Here is a 17,451-nt window from a genome sequence, read left to right on the forward strand (position 1 = left end):
GGTGTCCATTATTATGCACTGTCTTCATAAAGGAATGTAACTTTATGGTTAAAAATCTGAACTCATGAAGAGTTGGGTTATTATGTATGAACATTAATAAAATTCACAATAAACCAATCAGATACTCAATACTAGATTTATAAAAAACTTGTTTACACCTTTATTACTGTTTAAAATAGAGAAATGCCAAAATATGAAAATTTCAACAGCACTGCAGCCATGTGACATTTATGTAAAACTTAAAAATTCTGAAACTAGGTGGCAGCACTCTTCAGACAATGGCTTTTTTTTACAGATGTGCTAAGTCAAATTTCACAGTAAATGGAGATTGTTCTTTGAAAAAATTTCAAATCTCATAATATATGGTAAAGTACAGACATTCAACTACAGTACAAATCTGCAACAACAGGGTAAAGAATCAAACATTCAGAAACATTTTTAAAAAATAAGAAATGAAGACAATGTATTTACCAAAGAAACAATTACAGTTTTAGAACAAATATATTTACATAAACAGAGTAAGAACTTCTGTACTACACAAGTGGTAACTTTGACAAACCTTCTATAGGTGAGACTGGTGGTGTAAAATTGTAGGAATCTGAGGAGCTATGCTAGTTTCAGAAGATGGCTGTGACCTGTCATCATGGTGAAGTTACCATTCATTCCACAACCTGTTTCACGTGTTTCATGAAAAAGAAACCTTATAAATGTAATCATTAAAATATTTATCATGATTCAATGCATTACAATTATATTCATTACCTTGATTTGGATTGTCTCATGTACTGTGAATATAAATGTTCATGGAGAATAGTGATTCAGATGTAGAAGTGAAAAGACCATAATGTTAGATTGTCAATGGAGGTTTTCCCCCCCTTCTTTTTGGCAAGTCAGAGATGTTATTTTGAGACTGAATGCCTGAAGAATGTTTAATGGTCTAAATAAAATAATGAGCTCATTTTATTTAGATTAAATGGCACACATATATGCAAAGTGAAACCAAATGCATGTTGTAAGACTTCAGGTTTTCACAGTGTTGAGTATGAAGATTTCTGTCTTCTGGGTTGTTATGCTGTGTAGTATGATCTCTGAAACGTTGGTTAACATTGACCAGACAACACAGCGCAACAACCTAGAAGACAGAAATCTTCAAATGCATGTTGATAATGGATACATTGTTTGGAATTATGTACTACCATACCTCATTTTTAAAAACATACAGGAGGTTCCAGTTGCTTCTCTTGATCCCCCCCCCCCCCCCCAGGTGAATTCATATGTTACCACTGTGTGTGGAGAAATGTGGTAGAAATAGTTGAAAAGAAGCTGTGTGTTCATAATTTTTTAATCTTTTAGCAATTCTTTAAAAACATTTCCTCCTTAATACTGCTTAATATAAAACTTGTTATTCAGTTGAACTAGAAGACAGAATAAATCAGCATCATGAATATTTAGCTACAGTCACAAATTTCATTACATTTTATCAAATTCTTACTTCTTTAGTTGCACAAAAGATGCTCAATTATGGCCATTACTGTCCAATTTTTTGTCCTCTTAAGCTGCTTCTGGCATCTCACTATAAGTAATGATGTTACAATGAAAATAAATATGGAAATAAAGGAGACTTTATGCTTTAAAATGTCAAAGTGAAGTAATATAATCAATATAAAAACAGCTAAGAAAGGGCCAAGTATCACAGTCCCCAACACATGACTTTTAGTTTGAATTAATTTAATCAGATATATATGTAGCAGATTTAAATAGATGTTGAATGTTCCTAAAAAATTGCACCATGTTACCTGTGACATATGACTTGAATTTGTTTATACAGAAGTGGTAACTGTAGTTGGTACAGGTAAGATGCACTGTTCATCATAACAATTACACAGAAGTTTAGAATCATCAGAATGAAACAATACTATAGCAAGAAATAATTTAAATTCAAAGCAGCCCTAACAAAGTATACATACATACCACACTTTTTATCATATCACTGCTATAGCTTACTTGGTTAAAATTCAATATGCTGTTGGAACCATGCCACAATCATATTATTTTCATATTTAATTGAACCCTACCATTTTTGTATCTGACACTGATTTACTGAATAAGGTTCATATTTCACTCCCAGTTTAAACACATTTCATGTTCACTTTTATGATATCTGTATTATCTGAATCACATTTTAGTAATACGTATTACAAACATGGTGACATTCTATGTAATGATTCACTCTTCCACACTAGGTGTAAATATTACGTTATCCAATGCTACAAGAATTCTGGACTATACTGCTGTGCTGCCAGGACATCAAGGATACTTTGACAAATGGCTCTGACATTGGGATTCACCTCAGTATTGTCATGCAGATGGTGTAGGATCAGACTGCCTCCTCCTTCCATCAGCATTGGGCAGTACCGCTTTGCTGCAAACAAATTTCAGATTTGACCCATACACTAGTGGAAGTGTTTCTTGACACAATGCATGGGGTAAACTGGTGAATACTAATACCAAGGTTAATGCTAACAGACATAATAAGTTATGAAAAGTACATATAGCATAATTATTCCAGTGAATCTGCTCTGTTGCTGCTTTTAAACTTAAAATTGAGAATATTCTCTTATCAGTAGCTTATTACAATGTGTTGTTTATTCCATGAAAACATGACCTTTAACCTTAGATCAGTGGTCCCCAACCTTTTTATGAGATCGTGGCGGGCACCAACCAATTAACAAAGTCAAATTTTCTTTTCTCTGGACAAATAAGATATCGACACCAAATAATACGCAAAACAACACAACGTTTAATAATACAAGAAACCATGCAATCAAAAATATGTAGTTTTATAAGTACAGTTATTATTACTCAAGTGGGAAGTTAGTGTGATGTTTGGCTCTGCATTTCATCAGCCATTTTTTCAAATTTGGGAGTGTAGGATATGTTGCTCGCAAACAATCATCAAGATGGGCGTCAGTAAGTCGAGATCTGTGCTTTGATTTTATAATGTTCAAGGTTGAACGGCCTTCATTATTCAGTATAACCTCTTTCCGTAACAACGCGGACACGCAAAAAAAGTCTTGGCAGGCGCCATGGCACCCGCAGGCACCGCGTTGGGGACCACTGCCTTAGATTATACCTTACCATTTTTAGTACAGACATGCTGAATGGCCCAAACTGCCCATAACTGCACCTGGAAAGCCCCATGAAAAGTCAGCAGTGGAAAGAATGGTCGAAATGAACGATATGCAACCATCTCACCCTCTGGTGTCTCCCAGTTTACAACCACTTCACCCTGCAGAAACCAGAACCAAATATTTATCATTATACACAATGAAGGAATGACATATCTTCAAATACAAGCAAAAATGGGGTGTAGCATACAGATATGGAAGAATATTTTTAGCAGTAAACACTAAACTGGAGAGAATGCAGATTGCTCTGCTTCTCTCACACTGTTATTATGTGTATATAACGGTTGGAGGAGCCCATTTTAGACCAATTCTCACAATTAGACCAATTCTCTTTATGGTAGTTTCACTGTGAATTTTGCAGAGTGGGGAAGAAAAGGTAGCAGTAATGACAATTTCTCTGTATATTTGCTGGCTACTATGTGCTAGTCTCTTTTTTATGTCAATAGATTCTAAAAAGAATAGGAACCAAAATAAAGTACAAAATCAATGGTCATACCAGATCACAGTTTCAATATGTAGCTACCAACTATACAAAAGAAAGCAACCCGAAACCTGTGAAATATTTTAAGCTAAGTATCCTGAAAATCTACAATAAGCTTCACATGCAACACTTTCAGTAACAAATTTCTGAGAAAACGAATGTTTTAGGACCATAACTCAACCAATATCTTGTAACAGAACAGTAGTTTCTACAAAATATTATCCTGATCAACAGAAATAAAACGTTTCTTAGATTACACTTAGTGCCAATATACTTACCAACTCCTGTAACAGCTGTTGCCTTGTTACTACATCAACCACCCAACTGACAGCACCATCACTCGCTATATGTGCAATGATGCCCGCAGCAAAATAGCTCACATCGATGTGGCAAGAATGAAGCAGAATCCTGCATATAGTACATAACATTCAATACAAAATAAAATCTTCTTATATTAATGTCACAGAGAATTTGTACTATGCATTACCTCAGCCTGGTCATAAATTCTGGCACCATCAGATGTGGCCGCAACTTTGATACTTCTGCTATATTATTTATGAGGCCTAACACCTTTGTTTCTATTGTACATTCATCCTGAAATGTCATCAACACTTCCAAGAACAAATGCATGCCTCCTTCCTCTAAAAAAACACTACATGTTGTGGGAGACTCATCTGAAAGAAATCAAAACTGTAATGTATTTCTGTTACATAAAAATATTACTCAGACCTTTAATGCGTTTCTCTATGCCATCCTATTCAAATAATTAATTATAAATAAAGTAAACCCACCACTTACATCTCTTGCTGCTTAATAATCAGGTAATAAATACAGGGAGCATATTTTATGTAAATTAAAGGAAAATAAGTGGACTGGGAAGCAAGTAGTTAATAAATAATATAACTAGCATTTTTACAGGTCAACTATGAAAAACTAAAAAATACTGAGCTCTGTATACTTAGAGTAAAGTATGGTTTTGATAACTTGCAGAAAGATGCTAGAAACACAGTGCACTTTTTATTTTTGGGTATTTTATTAACAATTTCTCATGAGTTCAAGTAGTCTATGCAGAGGACTATCATCATGTGATATTTTCAGCAGCATACTGTAAATTCTAAAAGAATATGTTATTACATACGATACTCCCAATTCAATGGAAAGTACTATTAATTTAAAAGTCAAGTTTAAAATTTTGGACTGGAAATGAGTGTTTGTTCAGTACATAAAGAAGATGAAATGCAGAATAAATTATGAAGTTTATGTGAATGAAATGTACAATGTTACATCCTAATTTGTCATTTATTTTAAATTATGCTAATAATGAACAATACCATCTTCACCAAAGTTGTTGACAGAAACTATGAAATATTTTTTGCTGTACAACTTTTAATTTACTAGGTCAGCTGTTAATGTTGTTCATAACTACTCAGTTACTGCTTCTATAATAGATATAGAGGGAGAACTATCTTCCATTAACTCTTCAATTATCCAATGTCATCCTGATAGTTTTTAAGCCCACAGTAACTGAATCAAGAACTTACCTGTCAAATTCCACAGTGCACTAAGTGTGAATTTAATAGTTATGTCCACACTGCCCGTCTGCATCTTGGATCTGACAATAGACAGAAGCTTGCGCATATACTGTTGTTGTGACCCAAGCAGTGATGTCTCGCTTGTTGAGATTTTTGCCGCTGACAAGAATAAACAAATCACTATTTACAGCTGCAACCTTCACAATATAAAAGCTCTGCATAAAGTACTGTATTTACTCATGCAAAACACAGTTTCTTCAAAATTATTCATTCTAAAAATTAGGGTGTGTGTATAGCATATTTGAAGGGGACAAGGATGTGGCATTTTTTCTTTCTTTGCAGTTTTTTCAACAATTTCTAATCATGAATTTTGCATTTTCTTTTGCTGTCAAGGAAAAGCTGCCAACAATCATACCTTAGGTATGAAAACATTCAAATTCCTTTAGAGAAATTTAGTTTCCAGCAACACAACTTCTGCCTGGAATGGTCATAATCCCATGTTATTCAAGTCTCTAGACCCTAAACTAGGCAGATAGCTTCATGTGTGCATCTTTTCTAGACAACATGGAACAACTAGACACAGTTTGCCACTAAGTGAAATATCTACAAACCTTACCTGTCCAAATTTTAGGGCTAACCAGTTTTAAAACAAAAAAGTACACATCACTGTCCACAAAAAACACCAATGTATTACAGTGCATTTACTGATAAACCAGAATGCAACAATCTCCTCCTGGCAGGAATTGCAATGACTCACTGCCAAATGCTGCAACAGTTTCCAATATATGTCAAGCATCGCTCAATAAAAACAATCATGTAACAATGACGCAGTTTCCCTCTTTGTAAATGTCAACACTTTTGAGAATTGTGAATTGTGTTTGTTTATAACAAACTTTGGGTCAGGAATTAATGGGATTCACTCACCAAGAATGCTGCAAATTGCAACACTCATGCGAATCATGGAAGGATCATCAAAGGCACACAGACAATCCATAACCAATCGAGCACAGCGGTATTTATCAAATGCCACATCCTGCAGTATCCTGTCACTGCACAGTGTGAGTAAAGTATTCTTCTGAAGCTGTAGACATACCCATAATTTTAATATTTCTGACTACACAAGAATGTCCAACACCACATTTAAATAAAAATACAGTAACATGGTTGTTATTGCATTTCCTTCAGCTTAATGTTCCACATTATCATCACAGAGCTATAGGAGATGAATGAGAAAAATTAATGAAAAAAAATGTGAAGGTCAAAACATGCACACCCAAGCAATCAACATCACCACCATGGTCACATGCAAACTCTTTCTTGTAGCAGTGACCTGCTTATTTGCTAATTCCATCTACACTCTTCTGATACCAGCCCAGTGGCCTAGTGGTTAGTGTACAAGCCTAGCATTTGAAAGGTCCTTGGTTCATTTCTGACTGTTGTTACTAATGTTGTGTCAGTATCGTGATTTAATCCACTTTTGTATTAAATGTTACTGATCTGACCAACCATTAACATGACTCATCAAATGTCCATCATGTTATATTACAGCTTTGCATTTTTTTTCAAAAGTAGTAATATCAAACAACAGAACCTACCTGGTAATGATTTGGAAAGTTCTCCATTACAGTGAGTGTGAGTTCTACAATCTGTTTCAGAATCTTGGGATGAATTTTTTGGGCCAACTCCCCTTTTGTCAGGTTATATAAGCAAGCTGTAGCTGCCATCTGTACACCAAAGAGCCCAGGGTGTGCCTGCATTCCAGTCAGAACTAACTGTCCAACACAACACATTAACATTCATGTCCTTCTATCAGGCATTTATAAATAAGTATGATTATGGTTACTCCATAGTGACATGCCAATACTCTCACAGAAAACACAAAATTATTTAAATGTTTAAAAAATATGTCTTAATTGATAAACAACGAAAACAAACGTTCTACATACACACACGAGTGAGATTACCAGGAACTCTAAATGATTTATCATGAGGTAGAAAGCTGAGGCAATTTCAGTTTATACTTGCATAAAAATAACCTTTTAAAGTTATATGAATGTATTAAGTGCAAGGTGAGCTGAGGTTCTCAAGACAACGAGCATGAAGAAGTCAGATTTTAGGTTTCCACAGTGATGAGGATGATGATCTGAGTTTTGGCACCATCTAGACTTTTCAAGTCTAGATGGCACCAAATCCCAAAATAACATCATCAATTATAAACACAGTTGTCTTCTGGGATGTAGCACCGGCTAGTCTCATAGGTTCCCGCTGATGTTTCTGAAAAGCTTACTACCTGATGACTCATCCTACATCCCAGAAGACATCTTCATACTGTGTACGCAGCTAACCCCATACTATCAGGCAATTCTCAAAGACAAACTATGTTTTGCTGCTCAGATGACAAATTTTAAGCATGCTCAGGTTTGGCACACCTTCCTTTTGTACTGCAGCCCCATTTTCATGTGTATACTGTTACCATTACTAGTTATGTTATTGTATGAGTAAAAATGAATTACCAAGCTGCAATTCTGCAAATACACTTATTAACCCTTCAAGCTGGTAGCCAGAGAGCATTCTCACAGCTAGAAGCTATCCCAAGGACATACTCGCCATATGCACACTCCAAGACAAACTGTCACTGCTCCACTATCTGTTGGATTTTTGTCATACTATTTGGACCACGAAACCTTCAAACATTGTACTTCCCATTTCTTCCATCTGTTCCTTCACACACATGACTGCACACAAGCTATTTCCTCTGTTTTACGGCACTGAAACTGTATCAGCCAGTAAGCAACATGGTATATCCTAGCCCTTCATGAGGTCTGAATTTGGAAGAAACAGAAGTGTTTCAGGAACCTGTTAACAAAAATGTTATAATTTGTGATAGTGGAAGTGAATTAGATAGTGATAAATAAGAAGATAGTATTTTGGTTGAAAAACAATCATATAGTGAGAAAAATGAAGCAAAAATGTGAGTGACACAAAAGGCAAGTCAGTGAGCAATTTGCAGTTGAAATGACCAAGATATCAGAATCACCAGAAGTGGGAAAAACTTGACAATTCGTATGTCGCAGATTTCTTGTGACAGCCCATTTAAACAGCATCACAGCATTCATTTAGTAGACATATAAACACCAGCTTGAAGGGTTAATGCAGTCAACATAAAGTTCTATATATCAACAATCCTACAACTTTTGACTAGTGTCATAATATCGTTTGTAAAACTATTTTGTTTTCTCTGTTAAAATGCAACAGAGAGATTCTAGGAAGTGACTAGAAATTACACATGCACAACAATGTGCAACTCAATTTTATACACAAGTTCAAAAGAGGAAAACTGAAACTCTTTTGAAGCACTAACTATAAATGATAACTATCATTATACTCATACAACGCCACACTTATCAACTGGAAGAAAATTCAACTGGGATTTGATTCTGACCAACATGGAGGTATGAAATGGAATTTTTTCAATGAAAATTTGCAGAAAACAATGTGAAATGGTTCTTTTGGGATTTAAAAATCATGTAGGGCCCACAGGTTCCAGGATCTTTAAAGAATCGTGTAAAATTTCCTGAAGCTGCAACTTAGAAATAAATGGTCAAGAACAAAAACACTTTTGCAGAGAATTGGGTTTTCAGAATAATGTAATGAGTATTAAGGAACATTATTAATTGTTCACTTATAATTCTGTCCTATGTTACAGGAATGTGGGGATCCTTTCATGTACATACCTGAATAACATCCACACGGGCATCACCAAAGTTGGGTGTCAATCTGAATAGATTATACAAACATTTTTGTATGTAGATTGGCCGATGAGTGTAACGTTGCAGGGCTTCCAACAGTTGACTCTCAGTGGCAATACCAGTTACCTGGACATCAGAATTTCATCAGTATTTAGGAATCTAAATTTCTTGGTAGTAATTATATTCACAAACCTAATTCCGAGTAATTATATTCACAAAACTAATGCTCAAAGACCTTAAGGATTTACCTTGCATTTGTGAAGTTCCTTAAATTTGAAACTGAAAGACTAAAATTTTATCATTTCAAAATTAAAGAAAATTTGTGTTTATACATTACCATCTAAAATTAATGCAAACAGAGTATATGGGTTTCGTGCTTCTAATGGTGGTGAAAATAATGACTATTGTCTTCTGGGTTATGATGCCATGTGTCTGCTTCATGCCTCTTTCCACTCATAATCTGATATTCTAACATGTGTTTGAGGATAAATGTATCAACTTAAGTGTTGACATAACATAAGAAGAAATTAAAACCAAACCAAATGAAAGTTCGCTATATCACAAGCTGGCTAAAAATTCAATGAATTCAACATACAGAACAGTTAATAATATTTTGCCTTGATCTTCATAATGGTGAAAAATACAGTCAAGAGCACCTAAAATATCACCACAAACAAGCTCTTACCACAAGATTAGGGTTGAAATCTGGATGATGAGGATTCACAAAGATTTCATCATAGCATGCCTCAGAATGAATCAACCCCAAAAATGTCAGCTGTCTGTGACATTCTAAGAAACTCCTGAGAGTTGATATGCTGATTTCATCTTTTCCTAAACAAAAATTTTATAAATTTAATATTAGCTTGAATTCAGAATCAAATATATTTATCAAGTACAATAAAAATGTAGGCTTATTTTATTCTTATAAGAACATTACTTTACCCAAATAACTGCTAAAGTTACTAAAGAGATGATATGTTCAGCAACAGAAAAAATGTATGATTGCTCACCTGCACACAGACATTTGTTTTAACCTCTCAATATCAATAAAGAACAAGACTTGGCAACTACAAACTCTAATTCACACACACTCTACCTAATAAACTTTCAAGGTAAAAAAAATCGTGCAGATACGTTTCAGACTTTGGGTTAATGACAACTTGTGGTTGTTTCACATTTTCTCTCGCAAATATAGACAGTTCTGACAAGATTTTAAGTATTAATTGTGGAGCAATTCCTTCTTTGATTCTGCAAGGTGTTCCTTCGACAAATTCCACAAACTGTATAAAAATTTGAAGAGGAGAGCACCAATAAGTAGTAGTTTATGAAGGTACACCAACAATGATAACACAGCACCATAACATTATTAATAGGTTAAATTCTATTCATTATTATAATAATCACCATTATTTACAGCAACTATACATACTGACTGCACTGTTTATGTATCGACATTGAAATATTTGCATTATTTCTGTGTGTTGAAAACCATAATGCAACATTTCTTAATTAATTACAATACAGACTGATGATCTCACTATTAAAAAGTTCTGATTTTAGCTGATTCCTAACTTTAAAGGATACAAATCTGGAAAATACGTGTGGCCTACTTTCACACTAACACAGTGTATGAGAAAGCAAAAATTCATAAAGTTATGCTTAAAAGCAGATATAACGACTTTAACCACCTATGAACTGAAACTGTTTCCCATATTAGCTGGTGTTTTGTGCATGTGAGAAAAAAACAAGCAACTCTGACAAGTACTCAACTTTCTCTGAAGTAATATATGCAAGAATAAATGTCTAAGAAGATGATAAGACTCTACATCAATATGTAATCTGATTAACACTGCAATTTTGACTCACCAGAGATATCTAAAATAGTGAGATGCCTCATAGAGACTTCTACCTTGAGGAACTCAGCAATGTGTGTCCGTGATGGCTGTAACATATCAAATGGGTGTGCTTCCTTCTCATCAGATATATCCAGCACTCGAAGCTGATGCAGTTCTATGAGGACAGGCACCACATTCTCAACTGCTGAAACCTGAGAATAAAATGTGTGTTCTGTTTCTTTGTCACAACCAGCAAAATACACAAAGCAGTATATTTTAAAATTCTAAGTACAGCCAAACCCCATTACAGTGCTATACTTTGTCCATTGCCAACATTGGTGTTAAAGTAACGGTGGTTATAAATTGAAACTGCTCCCCTCCCCTCACTCAGGATACCTCTAACACAATAGTGGCCGACACATTTATCCTATAAAAGGTAATACCAACTGAAAATAATTTGCCGGTCTGCACCAGAATACTGTTCTTTGTTCACACGTCTTTTTTCAGCGACATTCAACACTGCCATTTTCATCATGTCAGACAAATTAAACTTTAATTTTTTTAATTTCATTTCTAATAAATTATACAGATTATTAAGGGAATTTTGATACTAAACCAAGAACAAATCTGTCGTCTGTTATAAGCATTTAATTTGCTCAAATAATTTACCAAGTTCTTATACAGGCGTGCTGTGAGGGGGTCACATACACACATTTTTTGTCCAGTTGCCAGTAAGTTCAAAAACCAGTGGAAACAGTGATTCAGTCAACACTTATGTCAGAAGATAATGCTTACTTTAAGGTTATACATAGTGAGAGACTTGAGACGATCACGACACTTGCGTAACGGGCTTATGTCGTCTACCCTAGTACATGAAATATCCAAACTCTCAAGTTGTGGAAGATCCTCAGCTATAATCTCCAGTCCATGCCTGTTGAATTCTGTACAGCTCACATTCAGGCTGTGCAGACTGCGTAGTTTAGACAGTGCTACCACAACACAGTACCTGTACATTTGATTTTCCCAACTTCAGTTATACACTCAATAAACTACAAGATAACCAACAGCAAATAAACACAGACCAACCTAAATTATTTATATAACTGTAAAACTGGTTAAGGTAAGAGATGCAAACTGAAAGGGCCAGGCCACACACGGCCCACAAATGTGTCTTGTATAGCCCGTGTACATTTCTTTTAATGTTGTGTTACCCTGTTTGACAGAAAAATTGCTACCTGATATAGAAAATAGATCTTGTTAATATAATCAGTACTTGACAGTAACAATAAAAGTGAGCAAATGTTCAGCTAATGAAGAATGTCAAATCAATAATTATGATATGTCTTACTCATGAACACAGGAGGAAGCAGTACCACAATTGAAACTTCATATTGTAAGATTACTCAAGAAAAAAGCAGTGACAAATATCTGACTAATGACCAATTTTATTAAAGAAAATTACTGAGTAATGTAAACCTGTTTTAATAATAAGTTAGCAACATTGTTAAAAAACTGTTATAAAGTTTAAATACAGTATCCTGTAGCTTACAAGTCAATAAGCAGGAGTAAATCAACCCTACATATTGAAAAGGTGAAGACCCCTGCTTTATATAACAAATAAAAAATAGTGTAAGAAAATACAAAATTTATAAAAATGACTCATGGTGTGTCACAAATACATTACCTGGATCCATCCATAAAAGTACTACGAGCTACATTAAGGGAACGCAGGTTTTGCATAGTCCATTCTCCAAGACAACCAATTAGGTCATTCACAGTCACCTTCATCCCTGTAGCCTCCAGGTGCAGGATCTTGTGTCCCTTCAGGACACGTAATCCTCTGGCTGTGAGCATGCGTGCATTCCGTAACTGCACATGCCTGACATCAAAAGAGCAATAACTCAGTCCAGTATACTGAGAAACAAATACTACACAAGATATTTCTGAAATACATGGCATCACTTTAGGGGCAAATTCTGTGAACAAAAGCAACAAAAATATCTGCATAAATATGGGTGCTTCATTTTTTAGCTGTGGCCCCCAAGATCGCATGACTTAACTCTGTTTTATTAACCTCTCAGTAAAAAAAAGATAAATGTGGATTCTGACACAAAACAATATACTAAAACAGAATGAGAAACACTTCTAAACAGAATTAACTTCTAAACAGAATAATTAAAACCAAATCTATGTCCCCTGAATTTTAGTTAATGTAAATTTATAGGCACAAATTGCAAGTTGTAATACAGAATTCAAGACTGTAAGTGTTTTGCTAACACTGTTTACTAACATTAAACTATTTCAATAAATTATTCCAAAGTAAAATTTTCACAATAAAATTCTACCAGACACAGATAATTCCATAATTAATAATAAATTTAATGAATTGGTTACCAAAGTATCCCATACATGCTGTTAAATGTCATACACTTTAACTTCCATCAAGAACTACAGTAGAAGAATTACACTAAATGGCAATATATAAAAATACTATAGGTTGAACATCACTGTTAACTACCTGAGTCTGGAGGTGCTGGAATCAAATAATGTCATTGTCAAATCAGAGAGTCTACCCTTCTCACTCAGTGCCGTCAGCAACTTCTCTGATAACTCAGTATGAAAATACACTTCACCCTCCTTGAATGTGAGGCGGCTACCTGAGACTGTTGGAAGCATAAAAAAATTCAATGAATATTGGGAATGGTACTGAGAATGTTCTTGGGCATTCTTAAAACCAATGTTCACAACAACTGTGAGGATAAAAGAAATAAAGCACACAAGATTTAAAACAAAATCTTAATTAATATTCCAAATATTGTCATACTTTTCAAAAAATTGTGTGGGAAATTAATAAATATCAAGAAAATTGTAACTTATTACAGATTGCTCAATCAACTACAATGAGATACTGGGATCACAAATTGTGGATGTCAATGTATGGAAAGTGTCAATGACTTAACTGTATATCTAGAAGCAAGAATCTACAAGGGAATACTTGTTCAATCGTTATCAACCATGTGTCACAGCTTACACACAATTCTGCTGGCCATATGCCACAGCAGCATACCACTGTACTAGTGAACCCAGAGTTTAAAGTCCAGTTGGCAGCCCCATCATATGGGGGTTTAAAGTCCCTATTCCTTCACAATTAAATTAATTCATAACATGAAACTGAGTAAAATAGCAATGACAAGAAAAGAAACAGCATTGTCTCAACTTCAATTTAACTTACAAAGAACGGCAGTCCCATAAATGATTGTTATTAATTAGTATAACCAGACATGTAGAAGACATGAGTCAGTCCTGCATTGGTTAAGAAAATATTGCATTGGCAGTCACAGTATGACTGACTGATAAAGTAGAAATACCATTTTAAGTCTACAGGCTAAAATTCCATAGCAGTAATCTCTACAAAAGCACTGGGTATTCCATTCAGAAGTCATTCATTACAAAATTGGACTAAACATTTTCAATGAACATGTAAGAGATGCATTTTACAGGAATGAAAGCAGACAACAAATTTAACTGACATAAAATGTATTCATTTTGAGACACTACGCAAATATAGCTCTTCAATAAACTACATAAATATGACTATAAGGAAATCTTCCCTTATAATAAAGACCCATTAAATTCACATGCAATTATTCACTGCTAGTCAACACTTATCCAAACTGGCAAGTCAAAACTATGTACTGAATAAATAAATAATCAAAACTAAGGCTTCAGTATTATTTCATAAACCAAAAAGAAATTCATAATTATACATAACTTGTTCATTATATGCTTCAAAGCCATGTTGCAACCAACATAACCTATTTATAATTAATCAACTGGCTAAAATACTCGAACTGAATGGAAGGAAAATGTTATATTACGGATTGATCTAACCCTTTCTGTCATATGGAATCGTCATATGGGGACAGTGTGCTAGGGCACTCACTATATGAATTTTTATTCTTCAAAAAATGGCAGTAAGGGGTGTTGCTGGGTTAAAACATTTGGAATCATGCAGAGGTAGTTTTAGGTATCTAAAGATATTAACAGTCTACTTGTTATACATCCAAGAAACAATCTTATATGTAAAAGAAAAGTGTAACTGCACAGTTAATAAACAAGTGCATTCATACAACACAAGAAATAACAAAGACTATCATAAATTTGTACATAAGTTAGAACTCTATAACAGTAAACCATCAGTAGTAGGATATATCTTCTATAACAAATTGCCTAACAATATAAGACAAATTGAAAACAACAAGTTTAAAAAGAAACTGAAGGAGTTACTTATTAAGGGGCACTACTACTCAATAGATTATCTGAATGAAGATTACTCGAAAATTGGATACTAACACAAACATATGTATATAATGTTTTATATTCAATAAGATTATAAACACTATGGCACGTTGATAATGTATAATATAGATTGACAAGTCCTATATCAATGTATCTTGATCTACAGGATAAAATAAAATGAATGAAATACTGCAATTATCCGATTTAAATGGAAACACATGGATCAACAATTTTTCATAAAATTATCTAATATCAACTTTAATCAAAATTGGCTTATCTGCTCTCAAGCTAACTAAACTAATCTAATCCAATCAAACCACATTTAAAAGAGGAAAGAGCATTTACATGCGACATAAAAAGTTCTTTGACACAATTGAAAGGCCATAGTATAAACTGTATTTCAACACAAAATTACCTAAACACGGATATTCTGACTGTTGAAACACTGGTGTAACCTCACACAATGCTTCTATATTTTCACATATGAAGTCCACACAGGCTTCTTGTAGTGATCTTGGAGAATCATACATTTTGTGGAATTGTTTCTTAAGTTACAGCTAAATATCGTCACTTTAATTAAGCCCCAGACAGATATTAATTTACGTTTTCTAATCTCATAGTTCAGGGCTTTAAAACATCCTGATGTTCTCAGCAATTCTACAGCAAGACTGTAAGACTTGCCTTCATATCTTCCTTCTCAATCCATGAATGATTCAAAACCTAACCACTAAACTGTTATGATAAATTCCGCTGCAACCTGTAACACAGTGGTACCAAAGGTAATAAATTTATGATCCTTAGAAAAATAAGTATTTAACCCAATGATAAATTACTCCTACACGAAGGTTACAATTTGTGCAGAGTATATAAATAACAATTTCTTCATAAATAGTGCGAAAATACGCCACGGTTATACAAACAGCATTTTTGTAAAACAATATATAATTAGCGAAGATAAAAAACAGAAAATCGACAACGAAATTTTGATAAAAACGCACGTCTTCTCAATTATACACGTTTTAGGTCTAAGAACACTCTAGCCACAACTAAATGCTACCATGCTTGTTCTGGCACCAAAGATTGCAAATACCCTACTTCCTCTTGATGAAAGATGTTCATCCTACGGTCAGATCAGAAACAATACCCATGGTAAGGGTGAATAAAAACTGTTATCATGTGCTCCAATAAAAAAAAAATCGTTTGGATGCACAAAACCCACACCTAGAGAAAGAGCAACTGGAAGTTATCTAGATTAATAAATATCTTAAATATTTCATTAACATAACCTTTACCGCAGTTGAATTATAAATGAATCTCCGTTTTTTGCGCTCTCGCATTTCACCTTTTATTATTCGTTTTCTTATGAAAACATCAGGACCCGTACTGACAAACGACGGTGACGAACTTTAACTTGCTTTTTAGTCATAATAAAAATGCTGTACAATATTCTACATTTCATGTTCATAAAAATTTCATCTGGCTGACTTCAGCATTTTAGCCCCGAAATTAGTTTCCATGCGTTTGTGTCCGTGGGAACATAACTACATTCCTGTCCAGACTCCCCCCTCCCCCCAGGCTGTAACATAAAACTTCAACATCAGTAACTTTAAGCTTGGAGAGCCTTCTCAGGGCTGAATGGAGATGACCATCTTCTGGAATGTCACACGATGTAGTCTCTAGAAATTGAAATATCTCTGACATGTTTATTGCCTCCATCTTTGCCTTTTACTGACCACTCATAAGAGCATAAATTTCAACCATCCAGATCAATTTCAACATTATTTTCCTGTCTGCATATGCTCCCATGATGTTTCTTCCCTTCAGGTTCTATGACCACAATATTGCAGACATTTTTCATCTCCCATGTATGCTACAAGTCCCACCCATCTTGAAACTGATTATATCATCCTAATAAGATATTTGGCATGATTTACAAACTGTAAAGCCCCTTATTATGCAGATTTGTCCAACATTTTGTTACTTCCTCCACCATGACTAAATATTCTTAACCATGGCTGGAACAAGGGTATTTGGTGCCTAAGAAAACCTTCAGCCTCTTATAGGTCTAATTTAAACACACTTTAATTAGCCTCACCAATAACACAAGTGTAGCAAAATTCAGTTACATTGAAATCCACACTAATAATCTCAAAAAAATACCATCATGGAGCTGACCTTCAAAGAAGAATGTCAGATAACATTTTATGTGAAACTGGTGTCATTGATAGCTGATAATTACTATATTACTCAACCACCAATTTTATACATATGTGCAGTAACAGACTCTTTCCACTGCTCTGGAAATTCTTCCTTAATCTACATATAAAGCTAATAATTTTGGAGTTCTCCGAGTATATATTTCGCCTT

General features: G+C 34.3%; 1 protein-coding gene across 8 annotated transcripts; it reads right to left on the reverse strand.

The window, feature by feature from the left end:
- Positions 1-1,324: 1,324 nt before the first annotated feature.
- LOC110833528 (protein zyg-11 homolog B) lies at positions 1,325-16,250 on the reverse strand. 8 transcript variants are annotated; one of them, XM_022071704.2, is made up of 15 exons: positions 16,180-16,250; positions 15,500-15,841; positions 13,304-13,448; positions 12,470-12,664; positions 11,581-11,791; positions 10,817-10,997; positions 9,636-9,781; positions 8,936-9,076; positions 6,797-6,973; positions 6,126-6,282; positions 5,211-5,360; positions 4,157-4,343; positions 3,948-4,077; positions 3,139-3,289; positions 1,325-2,422 (listed from the first exon to the last, which is right to left on the reverse strand). In XM_022071704.2, exons 2-15 carry the CDS (start codon positions 15,612-15,614, stop codon positions 2,268-2,270), a joined length of 2,241 nt encoding a protein of 746 aa, XP_021927396.1. In that variant the 5' UTR covers positions 15,615-15,841; positions 16,180-16,250; the 3' UTR covers positions 1,325-2,267. The 8 variants fall into 8 exon arrangements, with proteins under 8 accessions (XP_021927396.1, XP_021927395.1, XP_087211953.1 ...); XM_022071703.2 differs by having other exon boundaries at positions 16,142-16,204; XM_087355827.1 differs by having other exon boundaries at positions 15,766-15,841; positions 16,142-16,189.
- Between the last annotated feature and the right edge of the window lie 1,201 nt (positions 16,251-17,451).

This window comes from Zootermopsis nevadensis, unplaced genomic scaffold (assembly GCF_977971745.1).
Source record: "Zootermopsis nevadensis isolate Lab colony 2312 unplaced genomic scaffold, Znev_1.0 Znev_ptg000025l, whole genome shotgun sequence".
Classification (NCBI taxonomy): domain Eukaryota; kingdom Metazoa; phylum Arthropoda; class Insecta; order Blattodea; family Termopsidae; genus Zootermopsis; species Zootermopsis nevadensis.

What these genes read in the sequence shown, in the direction of transcription:
- LOC110833528 (XM_022071704.2), bottom strand. Translation starts at nt 15,614, where the DNA reads ATGTATGATTCTCCAAGATCACTACAAGAAGCCTGTGTGGACTTCATA. An exon ending in CACTATTTTAGATATCTCTG is followed by an intron (nt 9,782 to 10,816) that starts GTGAGTCAAAAT and finishes ATTTTTGTTTAG; the next exon opens with GAAAAGATGAAATCAGCATA. An exon ending in GAATTTATGACCAGGCTGAG is followed by an intron (nt 4,078 to 4,156) that starts GTAATGCATAGT and finishes TACTATATGCAG; the next exon opens with GATTCTGCTTCATTCTTGCC.